At 47.0% G+C, this 19586-nt stretch overlaps 4 protein-coding genes across 17 annotated transcripts in view; 2 read left to right on the top strand and 2 right to left on the bottom strand.

Moving 5' to 3' along the window:
• The window catches only part of grip1 (glutamate receptor interacting protein 1), a 47238-nt gene extending 42010 nt beyond the window's left edge, over positions 1-5228 (top strand). For all 7 annotated transcript variants that reach the window (XM_086201592.1, XM_086201593.1, XM_086201594.1 and 4 more), the window contains one exon: positions 61-5228. In XM_086201592.1, the coding sequence (XP_086057718.1) occupies positions 61-363 (303 nt within the window). In that variant the 3' untranslated portion in view covers positions 364-5228. The remainder of the gene's footprint in view (positions 1-60) is intronic.
• Positions 5229-5551: 323 nt separating this feature from the next.
• Positions 5552-7489, top strand: lsm8 (LSM8 homolog, U6 small nuclear RNA associated). The gene is made up of 4 exons (XM_086201597.1): positions 5552-5777; positions 6337-6377; positions 6795-6922; positions 7224-7489. The coding sequence occupies exons 1-4, from the start codon at positions 5747-5749 to the stop codon at positions 7312-7314; spliced, it is 291 nt and encodes a 96-aa protein (XP_086057723.1). The 5' UTR covers positions 5552-5746; the 3' UTR covers positions 7315-7489.
• tymp (thymidine phosphorylase) lies at positions 7471-13172 on the bottom strand. The gene is made up of 11 exons (XM_086201596.1): positions 13014-13172; positions 12608-12843; positions 12402-12524; positions 11328-11530; positions 10756-10854; positions 10112-10241; positions 9915-10033; positions 9331-9493; positions 8620-8847; positions 8264-8404; positions 7471-7955 (listed from the first exon to the last, which is right to left on the bottom strand). The coding sequence occupies exons 3-11, from the start codon at positions 12517-12519 to the stop codon at positions 7819-7821; spliced, it is 1338 nt and encodes a 445-aa protein (XP_086057722.1). The 5' UTR covers positions 12520-12524; positions 12608-12843; positions 13014-13172; the 3' UTR covers positions 7471-7818.
• Positions 13173-14562: 1390 nt separating this feature from the next.
• shank3b (SH3 and multiple ankyrin repeat domains 3b) overlaps positions 14563-19586 on the bottom strand; it is a 37208-nt gene continuing 32184 nt past the window's right edge. For 7 of the 8 annotated variants that reach the window (XM_086201585.1, XM_086201583.1, XM_086201581.1 and 4 more), the window contains one exon: positions 14563-19017. In XM_086201585.1, coding sequence (XP_086057711.1) covers positions 18423-19017 — 595 coding nt within the window. In that variant the 3' untranslated portion in view covers positions 14563-18422. The remainder of the gene's footprint in view (positions 19018-19586) is intronic. The other variant, XM_086201587.1, reaches the window with a different exon arrangement.

Here is a 19586-nt window from a genome sequence, read left to right as displayed (position 1 = left end):
ACTCGAGGAGGTTACTGAGGTACCGTGACCTGTCTTTCATCTGAGGTGTTTTCCATGCAGATAAACCACGTCCGGACCAGAGATTTCGACTGCTGCCTTGTTGTTCCTCTGATCGCAGAGTCCTCAAATCGTTTAGAGCTTGTCATCAGCCGAAACCCCGCCTCCTCCTCCAACCTGCTGGCCAATCACACGGAAGTAACCACCAACAGCAGCCGCTCCTCTCAGCCAGGTGGCAGTGAGCTGGAACCATCAGAGCTGTCGGTTGGCCAGGGGGGGGACAGCGTTCCTATCAAGTGGAGCCAACCGGGGGACGGGCTGGGGGCGGGGCTTGCTGTGGGTCAGGTGACTAATAGTTCCTTATAGCAGTCAAAAGCTGTATTGAACAGGGTTCTAAACAGACTGGACCAGAGAGGGTCAATGAGGAGAACTGTTCCACAAATTTGAACAAAGACCCGTCCACCATGGTGCTACACACACCCTCTGGATGAACTTTGACCTCTGAAGTTTGACCCTTGAACTGCTAAAGCAGCCTGAAAGCACACTGATGGACCACAGAGACTCCTCAACTGTTCACATGAGCCAGTTATACACACTGGCCCAACTGGTTTTCTTGGAACCAGAGATGTAACTACTGATCCTACTGGAACCGCAGCCAGAGCTCACTCACTGGTCCCACGATGATGGTCACTGGTTCTACTGAAGCCAGAACCACAGTCAGGGGTCTTACTGGTCTGAGATTATTGGTGACCGGTTCTACAAGCCTACACAAGGGTTACAGGTCCAAGTTGTGCTAGAACCAGGGTCAATGGTTTTTTTTGGTCTAAGACACATGGGGTCTGGTCTTAGTGGTAGCAGAACCATAGCACCTGATCCCACTAAGGCTAGAACCAGAACAAGTGGTCTTACCTAGAGCAAGGGCTACTAGTCCAACTGGAACTAGAGCCACAGCCAACAGTCTTACGGGTCTAAGACATATGAGGTCCGGTCTTAGTGATAACAGAAACATAGCTACTGGTCTTTTTGAAACTAGAGCCACAGCCAATAGTCTTTCTGGTGTAAGATATTGTCCTGGTTCAAGGACCTTGGGTACACTGCTTCCACAACCTTTGCTCCTGGACCATCTGGTCCTACTTGAACCAGAACCATGGCCTCTGGTTAATCTGGCCAAGAGCCACAACAGCACAAAAACTGATAGAGCTCTAGTCCTGAATCCAGAGCCCACAGATGGTTACCAAGGAGATGAGGGATGCTCCGATCAGAAATTCACACGCCAGGCCATTATGATTTCTTCATACGTCCACAGAGGAAATTAAAGCGGTTTTATGTCCTGGTCCTGGTCCTGGTCTCGTGTGGCTGTGAAGCTTTAGAGTGAGTCTGGTGTTGATGGTTAAAAAGCTTGGAATTGATTAAAAAAAATGGAGTTCAGAATAGAATCACGCAGCTGTACTGGCAAACCAGTAATTCAAAATTTGGACTAAATTTAATTAAACTTGAGAATAAAACCAGCCAGCTAACCAACAACTCATTTCAAAATGCTCTTGAAAGTACAGTTGATCAGAACAAGTTAGCACTTAAGACATTTTACTCTCCAAATCAATGGGGGCATCATGTTAACAGTTTGTTTTTCAAATTTTTTTTTAAGTATGAAAATGCTAACTTTCATAATCTGAGCGAAGGGTGAATTAACTCGTCAATTAATGTTCCCTCACAGACTTTAGTTAGCGATGGAAAGAATATAATCGCTGATACAAGCAGCTAAATGTCCTGTAGCCAAATTGAGTATCACAGACCACAGGGCGAGCGTTAGCCTAAGACAAGGCTACCATATAGTTACATAAGGTTAACCAGCTAAGTTTACCTCCTGGTAAACATATCGTTAACTTTTATGGCAAAGTTTAGTTTGTACATGGCTATCAAGGTTTAGTATATAGCTATCACAATGCTAGCAACAAGTGAACACTGCTAGATATTAGCAAATGTAAGCTAGCCATCCTACGAGAGTACATGTACTTTGAACATTCCTTGCTCCGTCAAACAGATAATTGTTAGTTCAGCTGGTTTTCAGCTGATGCACAGCTATGTCTGCATATGCCTGGCACAGAGCTAAAGGTGGGATATGATGAGCATACTTGAAAACAGGGCTAATGTATGGCAAACACCAGCTAGGCTAACACCAGCTAGGCTAACACCTGGCTCACCTGGCCTCTGTCTAACCCATGGCAAACATAACTATATTTAGGCTCTTACAGTTTCCTTGTCTTGACAGTTTTAGATTTCATCCCCATATAAATCGTATCAATTTTTTCCTGAAATATAAAGACTAGACAAATGAAATTAAACAAAACACATGTTCTACCATTTGGAAAAGATCGCAAGATAATTCTCTTACAACTGTAGTTTCAAAATAAAGTTCTTTAGAAATATAGTCAGCCTGGCGTATTCAAAGGTAGCGCACAGAACACAAACCTGCGTCAAAAATCATATAAAGTCCGACCCCAAGATCTTTGTCTTTCATTGACCTCTGCGATGTTTACATGTGCTCATCACGCTTGGACGAAATCATAACCGTACCAAAATATAGCCTCCGGTCCAGTTGTGGCTAGGGTTCCACGTTCTGCTCTTCTAAATGGGTTCAAGGAGTCTGCAGCTACGCGCGGTGCCCCCTCAGGCCCCTGCAGAACTCCTCACAAAAATATGCCAATTTTACACCAGGTTTTCTTTTTTAGAAATGTGTCACTATTTTTTTTTTCTAAAGGGTGGTTTTGACATCAGTGTTGACGTCTTTCAAACAACGTTCAGCCTCTCTGGGCAGGTCAGGCAGCCATGATGGATTTAGAGGCATAAACACTGTGTGAGGTCATTTACTTGCCTTTTTCTAATGAAAGCCAGCTGATGTGATCGGAGCATCTCTGAGGGTTAGGGTTTAGTTCTGTGCCAAGAAAAAGCTGCGACCAACTGGTCGAGTCGTAATAATGATGAAGATGCTGCTGATGAAGATGACGACGACACTGAGCAGTTTAATAAGAATCTTTTTCTACTGTTTACACCTGTTGGACTGGCCACACTGTGTGTGTGTGTGTGTGTGTGTCTGTGTGTGTGTGTGTGTGTCTGTGTGTCTGTGTGTGTCTGTGTGTGGTTGCATATGGTAGGCCAGCTAAGTCCCTCCCACCTCAACTCCCTGTCTTGGCTTTGCCCCGCCTCCCTCTTCCCCTTCAACCAATAGGCAGCCAGGATTACAGGCAGACAGCAATTCTGAGGGATTCAGCTGATTGGCTGGAACCAATCAGACCAGAGAAAAACAACGCTTACTTACCTGTTTGTGATTGGTTCTCCTCTACACACAAACCGACCAATCAACTCCCAGGAAGAAGCCGAGCATGCCCCACCTTGACTCCCCTGACTCCTCCCCCAGTAACAGTGATCTATTATGCTAATCAATCGGTGTGTTTTTGATTGACTGTTGTCAGTTTTCTCTGTTTGTTCGTTTGTTTCCATGGTGACTGAACCTCTAAAAATGTATAATAGTAATTAAAAAAATGGTTCAGTCTGTCGCTGTTCACATGAAACCCTGAAAACCTTCACCTCATAACCACGTAAACGACGATGTTACATTAGAGAAAAAAATCTGTTTTTACAGGAAACTGTGACTGTGTGTATGAGTGTGTGTGTGTGTGTGTGTGTGTGTGTGTGTGTGTGTGTGTGTGTGTGTGTGTGTGTGTGTTTTGGGTGATGTCAACTCCTATCTGCTTTCATCTTGGTTTGAACTCACTATTTCAACTGGCCAATCGGAGCCCTCCCTGGACATGAACCAGTAAAAGCCCTCCCTGCCCTGAGACCAACATCAGGACAGCTGTGTGGACACTTGTGATTGGTTGTTAACTCCGTCCTAAACTTAAACTGTGATATTCGGACTCTGAAGCACAGTGCTGGCATGTCATTAGCATGTGGCTCACAAAAACAGAGCACAAGGTTGATACAGGGCTAATACCCGCTATGTTTACCTCCCCAGCAAGCATATAGCACGTGTTTGGTTTGTACATGGCTAACACAGCTGATGGGCATGCTGCTACCACAAAGCAATACCTGGTCAACACAGGTAGATATTGGAAAATGGCCACTGCTTTGACCTGGCAAACTTGGATAATATTCGGTTAGTATACAGCTCATATGATTCCACCTGGCTAATGAAACCATGTGTTTGCACATGCCTACACAGAGCTAAGGGACATAAAAGAAGAGCACACACTGAAAACAAGGATAATATAGGGCTAACAGTAGCTAATATTCTGCAGCCACGCTACTAACACAAGGCTAACACCAGGCCATCATAGCTGTTAGTTAGCAAAGACCTTGAAAAAGGCTAAAACAGGCTGCACGTATGCTAAACATAGTTATGTTCCCTCCAGCTGATGAAGTGCCAACATCTGACTGCTGAAGCCAGTGAAAATGAGGCAAACATTGGGCCAACACCTGGTTAACATAGCTAGTTTTGGGTTAGCTTGTTAAGCGAGTATAGTTATTGGCTAACAGACGTATTTATACAGGTCACTACAGCATCATCTTGAGGAAAATGTTTTCTTGGTGTCAGTCTTCTGGCACTCAACATGTTCCACCAATTAAAATGAGCCACTGAGGTTAGAGGGCGTGGCTTCAGGGGGGTTTGATGAGTGAGATAAAGCCATACACACTGTGTATTATCTGTGTGTTTGTGTGTCTGTGTGTGTGAGCAACATTGCAGGGATTTGCACTCTAGTGATTCACCTCAGCCTACACACACACACACGTACACTTGTTTTTGCTACATCATGAGAACTCCTGACCAGGAGGTTACACATGGACACACACACACACAGACTCATTTTTGCTGCAATGTGAGGACTCCGGACCAGGAGGTTACACATGGACACACACACACACACACTCATTTTTGCTGCAATGTGAGGACTCCGGACTCGGAGGGTACACATGGACACACAGACACACACAAACACATGCATTGCACTGCCATTTAAAATAGTGGGTCAGATTAGTTCCCATGTAGCTTCACCAACCAACCAAACTGTATTTTTCTTTAAGGAACAGGGATGTTGTAAAGTATTTTTGTACAAATTTAATACTTTGGTAGCATGACGTTCCTGGTGTTTGTCCTGTCGGGCTCCACTGCTCTCCTCCACCCCTCTTTGTATGGACGACTACTGAGCAACAATAAAGATAAAGAATAAAGACCTGCTGGGACGACTGCACTTCTGCTTTCATTTCACCTTTGATTCATGTTGCGCTTTTCAGATATTTACAAAAAAATCCTGTCAGTTTTACTCTAAGAGCGTTTATTTCAGACTTCCCTTAATTAATTATTGAAAATGGTCACTTTTTCCTCATCGCGTGTCGTTTGTGTGAAATATTTACTTGTGTGCACGTTTGGAGCATCCGTAGCGCCTCGGACGCTCCTCGGGCTTCACTTCCAAGGACGATTCTTGATGTGGAGGAAACGTTCACAGGACGAGCAGTGATAGGAACTGGAGTATTTATGAGAAGAGGGCAGTACATCGATCGATCAGTCTGCGTAACCTTCACTCCACCGGATGTGACGTACTCCCTCGGTGGTTGACTACTCTGGTCTGTACTCCCGTGTTTTTAGCGGTGCGTGTGGTCTCTGTTATCACGTTTCTGTGCATTTTCTTCATCGGCGAACCGGCAGGAGCATCGCTCGAACCCACGGCCGGAGCATTGAGCGGCAGGCAGCAGCATGTCCACCGCCCTGGAGAGCTACATCAACCGTATCCTTCCCCCGCTAGCTAGCTAGCATGCTAGCGCTGCTCCGTATGAATGAATGAGGCTAGCTATGGCTTTATGGCTTTACCCGTTAGCTAGCAGGATTGCTAAAATGAACCAAGTGTAATTTATTTTCAGTACTGGGCGTGATGTAACGGAACTGGTTACTAGTTACTAGCTGGCACTGAGACTCAGAACGCTGGTGACCCGGTTCCACTCGCCTGGGTTGAGTCAGCTACCGGTAACTAAGGCTTTTTTCACATTTACGTGATGCCGTCATTGATGATATGCACGGCTTGATGTGAGTCTTCAGGTTAATGTGATTTATTGGACTGAGATCAGGTGACCAGGTGCAGGAGGCTGTAGTCACGTGATGAGCTTCATCGGATTTTTGTTCCTAAATCCTGATAGGTGAGAATCTGAATCGGGGAATATTTGATGTCTTAGTTCAAGGAGACGCGAGGAGTGCATGGTGGTAGTGGTGTAGTTGTGGGAGGAGTTGATGAGTGTGGCAGCGCTGAACACACATTTGCACACGTTGTTGGTTTAACAGCGGCGTCTCAGGGACCGTGGCCATCGTCACCTCCGACGGCAGGATGATCGTGGTGAGTGTTGCTGTAATATCACTCACTCAGCCAGTCGACATTCACCCCTCAGCACCCAGCTAGCAAGTAGCCGCACCCAGCTAGCTAGTAGCCGCACCCAGCTAGCAAGTAGCCGCACCCAGCTAGCTAGTAGCAGCATCCTACATGCTACACTTGAGGCAAAGATGTAGGTTACAATAATTCAGGTGTGTTTGGTTACTTCCTGAACAATAAGCATTCTTCACATTCATATCAAGGGTGGAACCTCATTTGAGGGAGGACTGAGAAAAAGCGAGCATTCACTCTGCTTCATTCTGCTCACAGTGATTGTGACAGGTCGAGAATTCTGATAGTAATGTTCCCTCTCAACACTAAACTCTGTGTGTGTGTGTGTGTGTGTGTGTGTGTGTGTGTGTGTGTGTGTGTGTGTGCGGGCAGGGCACCCTGAAAGGCTTCGATCAGACCATCAACCTGATCCTGGACGAGAGCCATGAGCGCGTCTTCAGCTCCAGTCAGGGGGTGGAGCAGGTGGTCCTGGGGCTCTACATCGTCAGGGGGGACAACGTGTGAGTGACCTTTGACCTCATGACAACAGCATCCTGCTCTGTTAATTTGGACCTGTCTCACAGTTACAATCACAATTTCAAATAGTGTATTTGATTGGCCCAGCGATGCTAACACTTCCCACCCACTACCAGTCATTGTGCTAAGCTAACTAGCCTGGGTCTCAGCTCCCTAGAGGAGGGGCTCTATCTTCTTGTCGGTCTCTGGAGACGATGGACAATCTGAGACTTTCACTAAGAGTGGGCGTGTTCCTTGGAATGACTTCATTGTGTGTGTGTGTGTGTGTGTGTGTGTGTGTTGCAGTGCGGTCATCGGGGAGATCGACGAGGAGACAGACTCCACGCTGGATTTGGGAAACATCCGGGCTGAGCCACTCAACTCGGTCGTTCATTGACCTCTGATCCCATCCCCTGCAGGTCGGTTGTCTCCATGGGAACAGAAACAGGAAGACATCATGATCTGGATCAGTGGTTCTGATTCAGGACAAAGACTCGATAAACCTGCAGATGTTTTTCTGTTTTTATTTTTTATAAATAAAGATTTCTAGAGTTGTTTGTTTTTACACTTGAGGTGTTTTTGTCAGCTTGTGGTGGTTTAATAAAGTTGTTTTCATGACGTGTTTGTTTTCTGACCTTCGATGAGGAAGCGTGTTCACACCTCACTCATCCTCTACATGGAGCTGCAGTCAAAGTTTTTGTGACAGGTGGCCGTGGCCTCTGAAGCTAATGCTAAACCCTGCATTCTTCCAAATGGCCAGCAGGAGGTGGCCTCTAAAAATGATCCAGGTGAAAGTGGCTTTCTTCATCCGCAGCCTTCGATTATCGACTTGTTCATTTTAAAAGAAACTTGATTCTTTATCATTAAAACCAGAAACAAATGAGAAGAGCAGCTGAATGGTTCAAGGCAGCAGCAGCTCTTCCACTAAAGTGGGTTTCGGAAGTGGATCCGGTCCCAGAACCAGAGCGTTCTGCAGTTGATTAATCTGGTCTGGAGTCGGGGCTGGAGCCTCGTGATGCAGCCGCAGCCAGGACCCGCCTGAAATCACACAATTCATCATGAAACAGTGGCACCGTTGAAGCTCGCTGATGTTTATGACTTGAAACTGCATCAGAACAAGAAGCCGCCATCAGGACCGCCTCGACTGGACGGACCACATGAAAGCGTCTGCATGTGACGAAGCCAGAACAAAGGTTCACGTTTACAAGAGGAAGGACGAAGAGTCGAGAGTGACTGAGCATCTCACGCTTCCCTCCATGAGTGCGTCACGTGTGTTCATCTCCTCCCTCAGTGAAATTACCTTCAACACAAGTGACAGAGGAAGACGCCCAGCTTTGACCTCTCACCTTTTGTGACCTTCTGACCCAGTGACACAAGTAGCTCCGCCCCTACACAGTGATTGACAGGTTCCCCTGCCTTGAATCGACCCGCCCCCAGTTTGTGAAGAACTTCTGCTAAAACCAAACCATCGAGGTCCACGACGACGCCTGCAGGAGGACAAAGACGACGTCGTCACCAGCCAATCAGCAGCCTACATGACCAGCTGATGGATGGAACACCAATCAGAAATGGTCTTCAATTTGAATGGAGGTAAAACAAACACGTGGAACGATTCACGCCATCTTCAGTTTCACATCTCCAACAAAATCAAACGGTTTTAGGAAATCGAACAGCAGAGGAGACAAAGACTTGGAGCTCTGACCGTCGTCTCGTGTCTTCAGCTCCGTCTGATGTTCAGACTTCCTCAGGATCTTGTAGTAGTCCGTGTGGGCGGAGCATAGCAGCCGGGCCGTCTCTTTGGCCACGCCCTGAGCCTCCATCATGTCCTGGAATTTGGACAAAGCAGCGCCACCAGTCACAGCCTCAGAAATCAGCTTCCTGCCGTCTGATAGGTCGGTCACGAGTCGGGTCATCAGCAGTAGCACGCCGCCTGCACACATGGCGCCACATTAGAGGGAAGACCAGCATCTTTATTTGGTCGTTAAAGTGATCGGTCCAAGCGTGTCACATGACCACAGCGGTGACTGTCTGATTGGTTTAATTTTTTTCAATTTTTTTCTTGGCAAAAAAACCCGCCGTCAGCTGCGTACGAGACAGGCGCTCTGGCCACTCGACCCCCTGAGCGAGTCAGGATGGTTTTCTGATATCAGCAATCCTGCGCCGCTCACCGACCGCCGGGTCAGGGGTCAACAAAGTTGAACTTATGACCCAATAAAGTTGTTTTTTCCAGTTTTAAACTGCAGCGCCTGAAATCACCTGTGGACGTCAAACGTCCCTCTCCAGTCCAGAGGTTTGGACTGGAAACATCTGCGACGCTGGAGGCTCACACGTTAAACGGTGGTTTCATAATCAGCTGCTTCATGATTCCAAGATTTTCCTGCAATTTTGTGAAGGTCAAAGAGGTCGTAGCTACCGAGGGTGGCGACCAGCTCCATCAGGTCCTCGGGGCCCCTCCCCTTCAGCGTCTCCAGGGCCTCGATCACTTCCAGGCTGTTTCCAACACACCGTCCGATGGTGGAGTCCATCCTGCTGAGGACGGCCGCCGTACGCATGCCCAAGCCGTTTCCTGCTCGCGCCTGAGTGAAAAGACTTGGTTAGGGTTCCTGCTGAGGACGCCGTCCAGAGACGTTTATATACTGGGGTGGAGCGTCAGTCCGGCTGCAGACAAGTACACAGTGTGTGTCTCGAGCGACCTGTCAGTTCCTTAAAGGATGCAGTTTGATTTGACTCGATCCGAAACGATGACCCATTTTCAGCAGGTCATCTTTTTATTCTTAGTGATGATAAAACAACCTTCATAATGATTTCACCTGAACGGTTGATTCATGTCATCATATGCTAGGCTAGTAACTTTGCTAGCCATGTTAACCTTCAAGCATCAGGCCACACAACTGAGGCTAACACAACACCCAAGCTACCAGCTAGCTAGCAGGTAGAACTGGTGATGACAGTCGAACCACACTGTGTGAAACTACTTTGACCCTCCAACACATGTACCAACAGCAGCGCTAGCTGCTTAGCGCTGTCCACGTCTTTGTAGAGAGCAGCTCGTCCAAACTTGACATCCAGCACCAGAGCGTCCAAAGACTCCGCCCCTTTCTTGGAAATAATGGAGCCTGAAAACATTGATTTGACTTATTAGAGAGCAGCGGCCCGTCTGTTGTGACTGAGGGTTGTTGTGAGCAGTTCAGTACCAGTAATGAGTGGCAAACTGTCCACAGTGCTGGTGGCGTCCCGCAGGGCGTACAGGACCCGATCAGCAGGAACCAACCTCTCTGTCTGGCCGATGACGCAGCAGCCCACCGCGCTCAGGATCGCCTTCACCTGCGCAGATCAGCCGATGAGCAGAATACTGGAACCTTCAGAGGAACGTTTAGCAGTGTATCACAGGTGCGCCGATGCTCCCATTCCATTTAGCATCACTGTCCTGACGGTGCAGTGGGTGACGCCGCACCTCCAAAGCTCCATTGTAACTTGAGTTCTTAGGAACCCTGGTATTTGCGGGTGTGTTACTGGTGCATCTGACGACCTTTGAGTCGTCTCATTACTGCTAGCGTTCACTGTAGCTAAGCTAAGCTAACTAGCAGCCATCTGCTCAGCGGGTTTCTGCTTGTCTTGATCTAAAAAAAATGGACGTTCAGAGAATTTCCCCAAAACTTCCCATGCTCCTTTAAGTTTAGGCAACAAAACTCCCACCAGGAACACTAAAGAAGAGACAATGCCGTCAGACTGGACTGTTGCTGACGCCTGCTTGTGTTTGAGCAGGATTTCATGTTTGTTAGTGAAACGTAGCGTTTTGAGGAGAGTCGCGCTCCAGGTGAAGATGTAGCCTGTGAACCTGCTCTGTTGACTGGTGGATGTTGAATCCAGGAATGGACTCCAGTTTATCCAGAGTTCCTCCGGTATGAGCCAGGCCCCGCCCACTGATCATTGGCACCTACGAAGACATATCACATGACGTCATATACATGGAGCCACGAGCTCAAGCTGGAGTGCACGAACCACTTTAGCGCCACCGAAACACCGAAAGTTGAAGGCTTTTGTTTTTTTAGTCGTGAGATTCTCTGCTCGAGAGGATGTTCTGATCCGGTGGGCTCGGTTCTTTGATTTGAACTTTGAAAGAGTTTTCCTGTGCGATTCTTCACCGTCCTGCTGCTGCCGTTGCCGTGGACCTCACACGACCGCTGCACGCCACCAGCGTGTCTAATTGTTAGCATCCGCATGTAGGGCCCGAGCAGGGCCTGGGGTCCCGTCCGTAGCTCGCATGGTAAAGCCTCATGCATCCAGAACCTCTTGATAGAGGACAAGTTTATCGGTGGCTTTCGCCAAATGACAGAAATGAAAACGATACGAGTCGATGAACTGGATGGATCCATTCAGACCAGAGATGAGGAAGGTTTAGTTGTTTACCTTACAGCCACAGGCCGCTAGCGCCGGCGCCAACACCAGACTGACTTTGTCTCCCACCCCGCCTGTCGAGTGTTTGTCAACCACATGCCCCGCCCATTCTTTTGGCCAAGACATCACATCCCCTGATAACATCATCTCCCTGGTCAACGTCTGGATCTCTGAGTCCACCATTCCTTTTTGCCAGATCGCCATCAACATGGCGCCTGAAACACAAAGGAGTCAATCACATGACTTCTGTCTGGCACACATTTTTACAGGTGTTTACTTGAAGTAACTTTTAAAAATGTTCTTTTAATATGGGAACTGCCTCTGTATGCCTTTGTTTTGCCCTTATATATAAATATATATATTTATATATATAAATATATATATTTTTATATATATATATATTATATATATATAAATATATATAAATATATATATTAAAAAATACATAATGTATTTATATATATAAATATATATATATAAATATATATATGTATTTTTTAATATATATATTAATAAATATATATACATATAAAAATATATATGTATTTATATATATAAATATATATATAAATATATATATATAAATATATATATTTTTATATGTATATATATTTATATATATATAAATATATATAAATATATATATTAAAAAATACATATATATGTATTTATATATATAAATATATATATAAATATATATGTATAAATATATATATATTAAAAAATACATATATATATATATATATATATACTTTTTTAAATTTTTATATATACATAAGCGCGTAGCCAGAATTGGGACCAAGGTGCTGCGTGATAAATATTTGTTTGTTTTGTTTGCGCTCTCATGTGTCGTTTCGTCGTCAAGGTCATGTGCTTCAGACCTCATTGTTCTTGATCTGACTGTCTGATCTCGCTCTTACGGTGTTTCGTGGAAGGATAACGGCTGGACGTGAATAAAGACTTCTCAGAAACATCAGTCCGCGTCACCGTGGACTGGCTGGGGTCGCTACATTTACTGTTTGTGGGTGCAAACGCCGTTCTCCCTGTTGACCTGCTGACCTCTCAGGCTGCTTCTACGCCTCCTACCTGTCTGACATTGCTGGATTGTTCTGCTGGTTACAGCCTGAACAAACGTCCGGATGTCTCCACCGCTCAGCCTCCCTCCATCTCTCTTCTTCCTGATCAGCTCTGGGATGGACAGCATGTCGGCTGGAAGAATAAAACATTCGTTTTGGAGGAATTTCCCTCCCCCAGAGACACAGACATCTGCACACAGGGTGAAAGTTCCCAACCTTTTAAACGTGGAGTTTTTATGCCTCAACGTCCCCAGCAGGCACAGCCGTTGTCACCACAGGGCTGAAGCTCCTGAGTGAGGAGTTCTCACTTCAGTGTGACGCCTCTGAGGCGGCCGGTCTCTGCCTGCAGGCGCTGTGCTGCCCGAGTGTCGCGTTTAAGCTGCCTCAGCCGGTACTGGAACCATTAAGAGCAGGAGGTCCAGTTCTTGGTGCTGTTGGATTGCAGAACCCTCCTGTTGAGACACGAAAGGTCAATAAATTGACTAAAACTCGGTTCTTTCCTTAAATCCATGTTCACGTCCACGTAGAGCAGAACAAACGTCTGAGTTCCCAGCTTGTGTCCAAAATTGTTTCATCCTCTTACTTCTGAAACCTGAATGTGAACAGACTCGGAGCAGCGTACCTGGCCAGGGCCCTCGTCTGTCAAACACCACTGCAGGTCACAAGTCCACTGTCCCGTGGAGCAGAGGGGGACCAACAAGCTTCGGCTGGTTTAGTCATTCAACCCTCACAATCTGGTCTGGCTCCTCGTGGTGTTGACTTTATGGGCTCAGGCCCGCCCACCCCGGGCTGGAGAGACCTCCCAACTGAGCAGAGAGACAGAAACTTCTTGAGACTGAAGAATCCTGTTTGATCCAAGTTCACGATGAGGTCGAAGTTTTCTGGCGTCACCGAACGCGTTTCCTAACTTCATTGAGACCAAACTGTGACGCCACAACCCTAAGTTGGGACCACGTAGACCAGGAAGCACAGGTCACAGCATCTTTTGTCTCGTAACCAGTTTCAAATCAGTTCCATTCATGTGCTGCAACCTACCGGAGTCTCCATGTGGACACAAGCTCTGCGGCGCCACCTCCAGGAAGGTCGCTGCTAAATCCACCGCTGACAGGTAGAGCCAGATGTGCTTATGGACGTTGATCATTTTCTAGGTTATGAAATTTAGGCAGTGACAGGTTTGACATGAATCCAGCAACCAATGGGCAGAGGTTTCTGAGGACCTGGGACCCCAGGAAGCACCGCAACAACCGGACGTACCACGTTAAGAGATCTAGGGGCAGTGGGTCCAACCGAGAAACCAGTGTTCTTGAACAGCATCTCCCGATCTACTCTCCTGAGCTCCAGGTTTGGGTCGAGGACCAAGACCCCTGTGCAGTTCTTCTCAAGGGTTGGTTTCCCTCAGGAGATCCTGGTCAGGGCTCAAACTTTGTGTCAGAATTACTGAAGACCATGAAGCAGCTGTTGGGGTCCTGGAGAAGTTCAGTCAGACTTTGAAGCTCCGTGAGTTTGTGAATGGCCGGCTCCTGGGGCCCCGAGAGAAGTCCCGCAAGCATCCACCTGAGGGTTTCTGGGCCAATCCAGGCTGTACCGATGTCATCCAGCGTCACGCTTCCTTGAGCGCCGTCAGACACGCGCGCTCCCAGAAACCGATGGTGTCCAAGAGTGAGTGCTGCAGTTCTCGTGCCTCAAAGGCGGCTCAGGGAGGGTTCGTATTGGTTACAGATGAATATCAGATACGTAGATGCAGGTCTTACGCTCATCCAACAGGCTGCTTGGACGATTTCATGGACCGACTTGACAAAGCAACTTCACCACCATCCGTCCCTCACGGCTACTGGCAGGTTCCCCTGGCACGGCGGTCTCAGGAGCTGACCGCCCCCTGGACGCCGTGAGCCTGTTCCAGTTCTGTCGGTCAGAGGCTCGTGGGTAAGGTGCCTCTGCCTGCCTGGACCACGCTGTTTCTCTGCTGCAGCTCCTGGAAGGAGGCTTTAAGAGCATCCACACTGCGTTTGAGTGTCTTTGTGAAAGCAGGAAATGATGATGCCAAGTGTGTATCCCATGGTTTAGGAGCGCAGCCACTTCCTGCAAGTCCTGGGAGGTGTTATCACCGGTGGGCTGAGGTGAAACCCATCAGTCATTAACCTGACTTGAAGCTCTCATTGCAAAACAAGGTCAAAGGTCAACTGAAATAGAACACGAGCCATTTTTGTACTAAATGACAGTTTATTATAAAGATTACAATCTGTTGTGTTGCAGAGCTCTGCGCTCGCCGCCTCGACCGCATCGGTTGTCATTGTGTGCTCTTTAGTCTTTAGAAAAGGGAAGAAAAACTACAGGTACACAAACGCCACTCACTCCAGAATAAACTACAAACATACTGTAAAAAGAGGAAGCTAGAAAGGAAAAAGGGAAGAAAACCATAAGGTGGATATCAATAAGAGGGAGGAGTCACGCCAAGGTTAGAAAGCCAGTCAGCGTGAGGCTGAGGCGTTTCCCAGGAGAAGTCAGCGTGTTCTCATCATAACTGTCCGCCATTTTGACTGTGTGTCCAAATTCATAGAGTATAAATATGTTAATGGCATGAAGAAACTAGGAATGATGGCGTTCAACCTCAATGTGTGACGCGTGATGATTAGCATCTGTAAGAAAACTCGACGAGGAAACTCTGTTTCGCTCCGACCACCGTTTCTCCTGCTGATGTCACGCCTGTCACACGTCAGCAGACGTACTTGAACTCCCTCGCTCTGTAGTTTATAAAGATAGCTAGCATTACTGTCAGGTTAGCATATTTGCTAAATCAGCATTTCCTGGTTTTGTGTGAGGATTCTGGCGTGTTCGTCCGTGTTGGTTCTGATTGTGAAATGTGAGGTTACAGGCTGAAATCTACTTGTTTGGTAGAAAACCTGTCAGGAAATACGTGTTTAAAGTGCATCAGCTAGCATGACTAGCAGGCTAGTTAGCTTACGAAAAACTGTAAATGAGCAAACTTATTATTGTACACTTTTTCATATCAATATGAATATTTGTTCTTGGACTCGCAGAAATTCAACAACTTATGCAATGATACAGAACCTGTATGACCAAACAATTACTTTGACTCTCCTGCACTGGTTGGAAAATTCTTGATTCAGAAGGCCGTCGTGTGAGAAACACGGTGGGATCATTGAGACTGAGAGGAAGTGACGCGAAGGCCTCGTTCAGGCCGAGTCACGCTGGACAGTCGGGACAGAAAGACAAACATCAAGCCTGATGTCTGAAATCAGATCAAACCACGCTTCAAGGGGTTGGTGGGTGTTTTGTTCTAGTAATGCAGTGGCGTTGGATCACCCCTGGATACTCAAATTCTGCAATCAGAACCGGAGCACCTCTAGTCCAGGTCCCAGCAGACCCCAAACCGCTGCAGTCAGCGTCCAGCGAGCAGATACGGAGGCTGACTCACCTTGTAACACGCAGGAGGGAGACATTTCAGCTCGTGGAAGAAAGACGGTTCCGCAGGATGCAGTCAAGCAGAACCGCCGTACAATCAGCATCCGCAGTTACTGGCACCTGTGTTGTTACCTCAGCAACTCGCACCGATGTAGTTAATCTATTTCTGGCCTCAGGGAAACTCTATGGTCTGGAGGAATCTCCATGTATGGCAGGGTTTCAATCCCCAATATGGCAGGGAGGAAATTCCATCTATGGCCTTTTTCTTTAGAAAGTTACTGCAACGCACAAAAGATTCATGAAGGAATAACTGGAATAGAGGGGTTAAAGTAGACGCGTCAGTAGCAGGAAGATACAGGTGGGGTGAATGGTAGTTCCTGTACAAATGGCTTTAAACAGGTAGCACCATGTACAGTGAGCCCTCAAGAAGCAGGTCAGAAACCAGAGAGGTTTACAGTTGGAGCTCTGCTCAGCTCTCCCTGAAACACACAGCACATCAGCACAAAGTCACACTCATTGACAAATCATCATGAACTCCAGCACATCGCCGTGACGACCTGGAAATTCAACTCATTGTCAAATCATAAGGAACTCAAAATCATTTCCAAACTATTAGAAACTCTATAAGTCATCACCACCACATTATTATTACTTGTTATTGATAAATTCTAAATGATCGGCATTAAGATATGAACTCAAAATTAACACAAATCCTTTATGAGTGATATTTGGTGAAAATAAAAATGCTGAGTCGTTTCAGAAAAGAACGGAATCTCCTGTCGGCAAAGGAGAGACTCCCAGACTCCCCGCGGCTCGCTAATCGTACAGACTCATGGATTCGTTGTGGTCAGTTTGTCAAATCAGCTCTTTGATCGAGGGTCTTTTGCTCCTCAGCCTGTTGACGTGAGGCAGAGCTAGCTAGCCGAGCACGTCACAGGCTAAACAGCTAGCTTGAGCAGGCTAAACCACAACTCAAAATCCTGTATTTCCAGGTATTTTGAGGTCATTTACAAAAATAAAGCAGAAAAAAACATGAAAACTTCAGTTCTTTTATCAACTAACGGTCAGTCAATGTCAGTATTTAGATAAGTAGCTAATTAGCAGTGAGTACAACTTTACTGATTTGGCGTGAATGAGCACAAATCAGACGAAGCGTTCAGCGTCAGGACCCACGGCTTCAGGGGAGACAGGAACTGGATTTTAACCCTTAAGGCAGAAACATCAGCAAGTCCCACGAGCGCCTCTTGGTTTTCTGAGCCTGCAATGAACCTTGTCGACCTTTTTTAATCCACAAATCTTATTTAAATGTGGATGAATGAAAAAAAGGATTGAGCTACAAGCAAGAGTTCATACTGAGTCATGAAGAGTTTCTTGTTTCCAACCTGGCAGTGGTTTCAGGAGACAGGTTCTTCTTCAGAGTAAAATGAGTCAGGTTTCTGGCATCAGGGTCCCTCTGCCTGGCAACGCTGAGGTAAAAGTACTTGAGGTTAAAGTTCAGTTTTGTCAAACTATTTTGCGCCTACATCCCGATTTTGTCAGTCAGCCTGATGTGAGGCCATACTGGAGGTGTTCATCCATGCAGAACCACACTAATAAACTGGCCGCCGTGAACGCTCAAATTGAGCTGAATTGACGTTTTTAAAACAACAGAAACGTTGAGGTGAACACACGGAGGAGACTGAGTCGGCAGGGAGGGTTCTGGCCTACGGACCTATGAGTCGCCTCCTTCTGCTTGGGCTGGGACCAGCATTCTGCCTGGTATTTCACACGTCATCTGCTGGGTGTCTCTTCAGCAAACCCGTGTTCTGTTGACGATGAAGGCGTGGAAGCCGACATGCATACGGTGCTGCTGAAAGCAGAATCCTGCAAATGTTATTCAGCCAAAAATGTAAGAAACAGCAGCTCAATATCTGTTCAAATTATTAGTCTTCAACCTTGAATTTAGACAGTAATGTTTCTTCTCCCCGACAAGAAATAAGCCAACAAACGGAACAAACGCTGGTTCGGTTTGGCCGATCAAAGACGCTCCCATCCTCAGACATCTCCTTGCTCGCTGTTCCCTGATTAATAAGAACTTCGCCAGTCTGTCGTCCTTCAAATGCTTTTCTTGGCCTCCATTAGCGCCGCCAAAACCACAGCAACCATTTTGAGCCGCAACATTCAGATATAATCTACTAGTCTTGGCACTTAGGTTGCATTATTATGTATGTTCAGTATCCCCAAGATGGCCGACTCCTGGGTTGATGACTTTCTGTGTAAACGCTGTATTGGAGAAAAGCAGGTCTGATTAGAAAATTGTGCTTTAGCTGTGTTAGCCCTTTGTTGTGCTAGCAGCAGCAACTACCTTTTATTGATGTGTTGTTCAACGTTCTGGTTCTGTTTGGGGTAGAAACATCTGACCAAAGCCAATATTCTCAAGATTAAAGAGCTGATAAGACAAAATGACGCTCAGATTGTTTGCAGCTGGGCTCCACATCGAAAGAAGCTCTCAAGATTTAGTTACTGCTAAGAACTCCTAGCCAAGGAGACGGCCTAGTGTCTGACCCGAGGTCAGGAGTTATGAGGTCATAGTTCAGGACGTCTAGAGGTGAGAGGTCAAGGTGAGAGGTCAAGTGGAACTGTCCAGTAGCAATCTGAGCGCCCGCTCAATGTTGATTCGGTGTCCCAGTCTGGTAACGCCCAGCTCCACGTAGTCCTCCTTGGTGAGGGCAGGGAGATGGGAGCCTTCGATCTCGTGCTCCTGGAAGCGCTGGCGGTGCTCGGCCAGCCCCACGCTCTCCAGCCAATCACCCACGTCGTATTTATTCCATAGGTTAAGGGGCCGCTGCCTCCAGGGCCTGAGGGCTAACAGGGGCCCGCTGAGGACCGGGGAGGGGCACGGAGAGGCATGGGGGGATGGTGAGGGTGAACGGGATCTGGTTCGTGCGCTGGCGCTTCGCATTACAAACCTGACCTCCTTTGGTTCTGATGGGAGACTGAGACTAGACGACTTCAGGATGGTGAGGCCGCGACCTGAGCTCAGATCTGGCCTCTCAGAGCAGGGGCTGGGGGAGGAGCCAAGCCCGATTGACCTATCAGAGGGAGAGGGAGAGGGGGAGGGACTCCGGCGGGTGACAGGGTAGCGACTCCCCGGTCGGACTGTGTAGCTGGCGCCGTACCCACGCTGGGAGATTGTGTGGAGTTCACCAAGACTGGAGAACAACCTACAACACATGAAACATGGTGTCAGTGACATCATCGAATCATTGATCCATTCAAGCGCCATTTTTGATCGATCTTCTGCACATTCAGTTAATACAACAAACCAGCTTCTCATTTCTAGTGGGCAACATAATTTTGCCAGAGGAAGTGAAACCTTTCCGCAGCTGTAGCTGTGTGCTAATGACACCGGTGCTACTGGTGCCACTGGTGCCACTGGTGCCACTGGTGCCACTGGTGCCACTGGTCCTTGAGTTTCAACTTCTCTGAACCGGGTTTGCATTCGTCACATGTCATAGTTTTAAAGTAAAGGCTAAAAGATGTTCATGCTCAGTACGAAGTAGAAAGCGTTGATGCAGCAAATGGAAGCCAACCAGACCTTTAACGGCCTCGTCCTGGACACTGGGCTTGCCTGTTCGCTCTGGTTGCTACAGAAACTAACATGAAGATAAAACATCCAATTATACTGCATGAACTCATTTTTAATTACTTGGAGGTAAACTTTCATAAGGTGATGACTTAAATAATTAACTAAAACTACTTGGCCTGATACGCACATGTATTTAAGTAAATC

This window comes from Aulostomus chinensis, chromosome 4 (assembly GCF_037954235.1).
Source record: "Aulostomus chinensis isolate RoL2024-O1b breed Wild chromosome 4, RoL_Achi_v1.0, whole genome shotgun sequence".
Lineage (NCBI taxonomy): Eukaryota > Metazoa > Chordata > Actinopteri > Syngnathiformes > Aulostomidae > Aulostomus > Aulostomus chinensis.
Note: the sequence above shows the minus strand (reverse complement) of the source record. Positions and strands in the feature narration are given on the sequence as shown.